The sequence below is a fragment of the Vipera ursinii genome, assembly GCF_947247035.1.
Source record: "Vipera ursinii genome assembly, chromosome: Z".
NCBI lineage: Eukaryota > Metazoa > Chordata > Lepidosauria > Squamata > Viperidae > Vipera > Vipera ursinii.
In genome coordinates, this window is record NC_139517.1 from 18561096 (window position 1) to 18569022 (window position 7927).

The following is a 7927-nucleotide window of genomic DNA, read 5'->3' on the forward strand; positions in this document are numbered from 1 at the left end:
CAGGATTTTGTATCCTTTATTCCACAATGAATGTACTCTACACTGATGAATCTGCAACCTGTTCAGAAGATCCAAAGCTTCTCCAGAAATGTTCTCGCCTGAAGCAAAAAAAACCCCATGACTCTCTATTCTTACTTGCTTACTTGAACAGAAGCGATGAGAGTCTTGCAAATGATCACAGGGCAAAGGACAAACATGCAGGTAGTCTTATCTGAGGGAACAACCCATAACTGAGGCAGGTACCCTATTCAGAGGCAGAGATGGCCCTGAATATCATCTTGTATTCTAAGACCATCGTTTTTAGTAGCAAAATGGTACCACCCATTGACAAGAAAAAGGCAATACCTGTAGTCAATTCAGGGAAAGGTCCTATGCAGATTTTTTTTAAAAAAAATCATAGGGAAAAAAAATACTTTGTGGGGAAAGTTCACAAAGTCATTCTACTAATATTCTGTGGGGAAGACAGATGAAGAACAGAAGGAAAGTATGAAATAAAGGGGCGAACATCTTGACCAGCAGCAGTGCTATTGCTATTTTACACTGCAACAATTCTTTGAAGATACAAGTGGCTGACTAGACTAATTTTGTGATAGGGTCATTCCTGGTAAATTCCGTGATAAAAAATAGTTAAAGTGAAATGCGGCATTTAAAAATCTATTAACTATATCATTTAGATGTGTATTTACATATATGTATGTAGATTCACAAAAAGGCATAAAAGCCAATTCTTTTTTTGCAAAATTACAAATTCTATTTGTATTGCCATGGAATCCTGCATTCAGCAGGATTCGCTGCATTAAACAGATTCTAATTTACAACGATTATGCACCAGGATCTCTGCGCGCACCAACAATTCTGTAAGTTTGTTGTAGACCATGAGTTCTAATTCTGCCTTAGGCCTGAAGCTAGCTGACACAGGCCAGTCATTCTCTCAGCTGTGTGACAAAGAAAGACAATAGTACATCACTTTCAAAAATGTTGCCAACTGAGCTGCAAGGACTTACATAGGTAATCACCAGGAATCAAGAGTTACTCAAAAGCATGCATGCAAAGCCCCCTTTTTGCTGGCACTGAGAGAATTGGAAGCTATCTAAACAGGACCCCAGGTTTTTTACATCCTGCATATTGGTGATAATCTATTCTAGTACTTGACAAAAAAAAGCATTACAAATTCACATTGGGGAAGATCTTGTTCAGTGGTCCTATGCTATGGTAAGCAGTTACCCTGGCCTGAAGATAAATCTAAACAGAGATGCAGCTTCTGAAGGAATTAGCATTTCAAAGGTTTTGTATACAGTGGAGAAGAGAGCTTGTATGTATTTCATGTACAGATATTGTATTGAGTACATATCAAGAATATACACAGCAGATGCTCAAAATTCAACCCAGGCCAAAAGATCTTTAATTAGCTTTTAAGAGCGGTTATTCCTGAAGCAAGCACATGAGAACAGTTTTATAGTAACACTGACATGTTCAGATTTACTAGGAATCCCTATCCTTTTTTAAAGAATGTAGTGCTCTTCTAGTTGTTTTGCGACACAGTCACGTCACTACAGGGAAAGTCAGCCTGAAACACTGTCCTTGGGATCTCGGTGCCTTAAACCTCCAGATGTGTAGCAGCTGGTTTCCAGAAGAGGATCTTCCCAATGAACACACAGTGACAGCAGCTTGCTGAATTGGACTGCCCTGGAAATGTTCACTATAAAAGGGTACTGTCATCTCAAGACAGCACTAACCCACATCTGAAAGATTTATGGATGGGAGGATCCGAGAACTGCAAAGGGAGGGAGGAAAGGTCTAAGAGTTTTCCTAAAGTGCTGAGCAATGTTGCTTGGATGAAACTGCAACCTTACAAGAACTTCCTTTCCCCCCAAATGAGGAATTTGTTTTTTAAATATAAACACCTTTTGCTTTAACATTCAACATGCCAGTCAATCATTTTTAAAGACAGACAACCTGTTTCCCAATTTTTTTTTGGTCTCCATGTCATGCCCTTCTACAATTCAATGAGTTGCCCATATAATGGTTGATTAGGCCAGATCCTTCTTTACCTGCTCAACCAAAAGAGTCTTTGACCAGCAATCAGACAAGTCTTCGTTTCTATAGACTCCATTCCCAGGTGATGATACTTGGATTCTGGCCTCAGTTCTTTCAATACTGTACACCCTTTGGCTTGCAAATAGCGCTGCAGAATCTGTTTCCAACCACCTTCCCACAAGAAATCCAGGCCTTCCAATTCCCAAACACTCTCTGGCTTCAACTCTGGAAACCCGATCATTTCCCTAAGATCTTCTTTAAAAATAGTCACCACGTACCTTTATTGGCCACCTCCCAAGCCACTTCAAAAAGAATGGCATTATCAAGGTCAAGTTCATCTTCCCAGTCCTCCAACCCAGAGAGGGAGGTCACGGACAGGCTGCGGGTCAGCGGCATGGCCTCAAGAGGACGAAAGCAAGGGCAAGAGGAGTTGGGGGGGCGGGGAGGGGGGTGTCAGGGCCTAACCTGGAGAAAGAGAAAGGAAGTTGTGGTCAAAAGAGAGGCCAATCTCTGTTCAGGACCAAGGGTACAGCAGGTGGCACTTCAGAACTCCTCTGCATCTTAGTTCCTAGTTTTATCTAAACTCCCCCCCACACACACACTCTAAATATGTCACGTGTCTATCTTGCAACCTCAACCGGCTGCCGGCCTACCTTGTTCTAAAAAAACCATTGTAAGTCAATTCTCTGCCCCCCCCCCCCCACACACACACCCTGGCTCTTCCAACGGGATCTTTTGAGATGCTTGTCTTTTTAGAGTCTGGAGTAGCAGCAACAGCTGAAGGAAGGAAGGAACAGGATAAGATGGTGGAAATCTTGCAACAGATTGATGTCCGGGAGTTTTCCAAAAGGGGGTTCATTTGGGAGTTAGCCCGGAGACTAGTCTAACAAGCTTCCTGGGCGCAGCAAGGAAAGAAGAATGCTAAATCACGAAAAGCAACTCTACCTTTAAGGCAACGGCCTAAAAGAAACGATGCAACACCCCCCCCGACCCCCCATCTCCGTTTTCTACACCAGGTCCCTTATTTGGACAGGGTGACGTGCAAAGGAAAGAACAGGCAACAAGGTTCCTTTAAGGGGGCTGCAGGAAGGGGAAGGAAAAAATAATCTCAAGATTTTGAGGGAAACCAAATTTGTGCCTCTTAATAAGTTGCCCGGGGGTGGGGATGGGGGTGGGGGGGGGAAAGGGTAGGCTTGCGTGGGTAGATTCGTGACTCTGAAGGGGAGGGGGAGAAATCAACGTAGCAAGATTTGCAGTGGAGCATTCAGGGCTCTCAGTCCCGGGAGAAATCGGGGATGCAGGAAGGAGCTAGGAATGCATCAAGGATTTTGTGCGTTGGAAAACCCAACCAACCCAACCCAGCAAGATTCTTTTTGGCCTTCAAAGGAATGGAGGACCCCGATCTCTTGGCGAAGTGCGGGGAAGCCCGCTCGTCCTTACCTCTCGGGAGCCCGAAGTCTGAGGACTCCCTGTCCGGCCCCCCTCCCTCCGTCCCTCCGCCGCCACCTCCTCCTGGACCACGCAGACCCCGAAGCCACGCCCAGGAGGTTGTTACAAGGACTTAAAGGAGTAGTAGAGTCGCTGCCGTCGGGAAGGCAGGGCAGGGCGGGGGGGGGGAAGGAAGAGAATGGAGGCTTCCTGGAAGTTGCTTTCGGTGGAAGGGAAATCGAAAGGGAGGCCAAAAATAAAATAAAAAAATAAACAATCAGTGGAGCAACCTGCCTCCAGATTTGGGGAATGCTCCAACACTGGAAGTTTTTAAGAAGAGACTGGACAGCCATTTGTCTGAAATGGTATAGGGTTTCCTGCCTTAGCAGGGGGTTGGACTAGATCAGGGGTCTTCAAACTTGGCCCTTTTATGACTTGTGGACTTCAACTCCCAGAATTCCTCAGCCAGGCACGCTGGCTAAGAAAATTCTGGGAGTTGAAGTCCACAAGTCATAAAAGGGCCAAGTTTGAAGACCCCTGGACTAGATGACCTCCAAGGTCCCTTCCAACTACTTCTTCTTCTTCTTCTTCTTCTTCTTCTTCTTCTTCTTCTTCTTCTTCTTCTTCTTCTTCTTCTTCTTCTTCTTCTTCTTCTTCTTCTTCTTCTTCTTATTATTATTATTATTATTATTATTATTATTATAAAAATAAGCAGGTGAATGCACGGGGTGAGCTTCGGAGGCAAAAAGAAAACGCGGCAGACAGGAAGCACAGGCCGTCCTCGATTTACAAGAGTTCACTTGGTGACTGTTTTAAGTTACAACAAACAGCAAACTGAAAAAAGGGACTTGCGACCGTTTTCCACACTGACCACCCTTGCAGCATACCCCGCGGTTTACCTTTGGATGCTTGACAACCGATTCACATTTATGACGGTTGCAAGTGGTTTTTTTTTGGGGGGGAGGGGTCCACGTGATCCCCTTTTGGCAACCTTCTGACAAGCAAAGTCAAGGGGGAAAGCAGATCCACTTAACAACCATGGTGCTCATTTAACAACTGCAGTGATCCACTTAACGCACGTGGCAAGCATAGTTGTACCATGGGGCAAAACTCACTTAAGAAATTTCTCACTTAGCAACAGAAATGCTGGGCTCCGTTGTGGTTGTAAAAAGTTGAGGCCTACCTGTAATGAAAGAAAACCAAGGGTAAAAACATCAGGTAGGGACAGAACAGCCGATTAAAAAAATGATTGTGGCTGAATAGTGGGTTTCTGATGTGAATAATTGGAGTAAAAGAGTGCAGCATAAAGTTTGAAGAGAAAGGAGATTGTGGGATAAAAGGAAGTAACAGAGAGAAAACAAATTTTAAAAATGGGGAGGCTACTGAAAGATGGAAAATTGAAAGTAGACAGAGATTGCCAGGGAAAATTACCTTTTGATTGTTGGGATATTAATAGTCACGGGGTAGAACAGATAAATCAGGCTACAAAATATTAACTCACATAGCAGGGGCTGAAGACAGAGAAGGCAGGAAGTCAGACCTGAAATTATTGATGTTGTGGTAAGCTGAGTCTTAAAACTATGCAGATCTTAAAGCGGACATGAAGAACAAATTGTATTACAGATAGTCCTTGACTTAACAACAGTTCATTCAGTGACTCTTCAAAGTTACAGTGGCATTGAAAAAAGTGACATGACCATTTTTCACACTTACAACCGTTGCAGCATCCCCAGGGTCACGTGACCAAACCTGGCCACTTGTCAACTGATTCATATATATGACGTTTGCAGTGTCCCGAGGTCACAGGATCACTTTTGATGATCTTCTAACAAAGCAAACTCAATGGGGAAGCCAGATTCACTTAACATCCATGCTATTAACTTAACAACTGCAGTGATTGACTTAACTGTGGTAAGAAAGGTTGTAAGATGGGGCAAAACTCACTTAAAAACTGTTTCGCTTAGTAACAGACACTTTGGGCTCAATTGTGGTCATATTTAGGTAGTATTTTACTTATGCCAAGGCTCTGGATGAGAAGCAATTAAAAGAGGGAAACGTAAATTTTGACTGATTTAGTTATATTCTGTGTCAGTTATTCGCTCACACATGCTAGCTTCATTTAAAAGGCAAAATTTATAGGTTTGAAAACAGCCACTGAACGGGCAAGTTTCTAAGGGAAAAAATGTGGAAGAAAGAAACACTACAGATAGCTTACTTATATGGAACATAAGGGTTACGACCCCACGCATGGGGTTTTATGCACCATAGAATTTATAATTGAGATTTAGTGGCATGAGATTATTTTCTTACTTTTTTCATTTCCATTTTCAGCCTTCAAAAGCACTAACTCAATTTTCCACGTAATTGTGAGCTCAAGGTCCTTTGGTTGGAAGCTAGAATGAAACCTGACTTACCTGACAGCACATCAGGAAAAGCTAAATGAAAAATTCCCCAGCTCCCTTCATTTTATCTTAGCAAAAATCTTACGTGGTAGGGGTAGGCTAAAAGAGATTGATTCAAGAACAATTTTCATAACATAAGATTATAAATCAAAATAGAAAAATGAGAGGGAATGTGGCAGATGCAATCCCAGTTTCTTTTAATTTAGCTCATGGGGATCTGGTGTCTCTTGGTATATTTTTTTTCTTATAAGACACATCGTGATGTTGTTTAAAATACTTTAACGCTCCCCACAATTACTGTCTAGTTTCGTATTGCAAAGAATTTGTCAACGTTTTGAGAGCATTTATTCAAGATTTCCCGTTTGGCAATAAATTATTCTATTAATTGTATTAAATATCAGACTCCGGTTAGCCGACCTTGCTTTTTTAAAAACAAACAAACAAAACTTCCTTTGCAGTGATCGAGAAGCTACCCAACATATTACATCCGCACACGCACGTCTTCCCAACTTCTCCAAGACATTTTTGTCAATGGCCTCACGTCGGACCAATAGGAAAGAACCAAACGTCTACCAACCAGCTTCCACGAGAGAATTCAAAAGACCCACCTCTTATTTTCCAGGAAGCTTTCATTCGTTGGTGGAGAAAGTTCGCGCCCCATGAATGATCACAAAAGCAGCCAGTGATATCTGTTAGTTTATTAATTGATCCTAATTTCCACCAATTAGCAAAAGGGCCAGCCTATTAGCAAAAGGGCCAGCCAGATGCTTCGGTCAACCAGTAGAACGTGGTTGATTAATATAAATCACTGAATCGCTATACCAGGGGTAGACAACCTCGGCTCTTTTATGACTCATGGACTTCAACTCCCAGAATTCCTGAGCCAGCATAGCTGGCTCAGGAATTCTGGGAGTTGAAGTCCATGAGTCATAAAAGAGCCGAGGTTGCCTACCCCTGCGCTATACTAATAAATGCTGCTGCATTTGATTTTCTACCAATGGTATATCTAAAATGGCAAACAGGTCGTTGAAAAGCGAATGAAGGATATTATAAGAGGTGGTTAATTAAAATATGACCCCCCCCAAGACAAAAAAGATTTAATAAGCGACATTTTGCTGTTGAATGGCATCTCGACAGCCAATCGTGTTTCCCCTAGTGCTAGGATGGGAACATTCCCCTCTGAAGGCACTTGCACGGAGTATATAGCTTTCAATAATTCTACCCAGAACATGGAATATAAGCGATGGTTGAACAGGGTCCGCAATATTATCTGGGACGCTACACATTCTCTTCACGACCTTCGTTTTCCTTGTTTCTTTCTGGGAGGAGGCTTTGTGGTACCCGAAGCAGAACATCTAGATTCAATCACAATTTTGTCCCATATAGCATCAACCTTGTGAAGTCGGAAGTTTCCTCTTTCTGCTATGTATTCAAAATGGACAGTGTTGTGTGTGTGCATGTACATATTTGTATTTGTGTGTGTTATGTGTATGGGTAGATATATACTTTCTTTTGAGAGCAGGCAACAGAACTTTATTTTTAATGTGCTCCCAGTAAAAAATGACAACAAAGGTTATCTTAATAATTTGGGGGCTGACGTTTTCGGTCTTTGCCACGGCTCTTTCTTCTTCAAAATAAATGGCGCCTCCTACATCTTTTGTCATATTGTACTTCCCTCATGGTGAAATAGGCTGCAATATGAGGTTTAAATGGAAACGCTCTTCTTTGACAGCCACTTCAGGTAATCAATGCGTTGCTTCTTCCCACCCCTTAGAAATTAAGACACCAAAGACTGGGAGAAACGCAGATACCTTGCTGTAAACTGACGTCTACGTCCCCCAATAAAATTATCCGAGAAATTTCCTCTGATCCTTATTGGTGAAAGGTTTCTTATTTCACCAATGGCAATTCAAGATCATGAGGAGGAGGCGTTCCCCAACGCTTCCCACTTTTTGTCTCTCGACCGCAAAAAAAAAAAAAAGTCTTGCGCCTGCGCGCGCCGAGCCCTTCCTCTTAAGTGCGCCCAATACGGTTTGAAATAGCGTGAGGGAGGGCCCTTT

General features: G+C 42.6%; 1 protein-coding gene across 2 annotated transcripts in view; it reads right to left on the reverse strand.

The window, feature by feature from the left end:
- The window catches only part of GYS1 (glycogen synthase 1), a 39452-nt gene extending 35540 nt beyond the window's left edge, over positions 1-3912 (reverse strand). The window contains exons 1-2 of one of the 2 annotated variants that reach the window (XM_083376568.1): positions 3478-3912; positions 2316-2502 (exon numbers count right to left, since the gene is read on the reverse strand). In XM_083376568.1, coding sequence (XP_083232694.1) covers positions 2316-2433 — 118 coding nt within the window. In that variant the 5' untranslated portion in view covers positions 2434-2502; positions 3478-3912. The other variant, XM_083376569.1, reaches the window with a different exon arrangement.
- Between the last annotated feature and the right edge of the window lie 4015 nt (positions 3913-7927).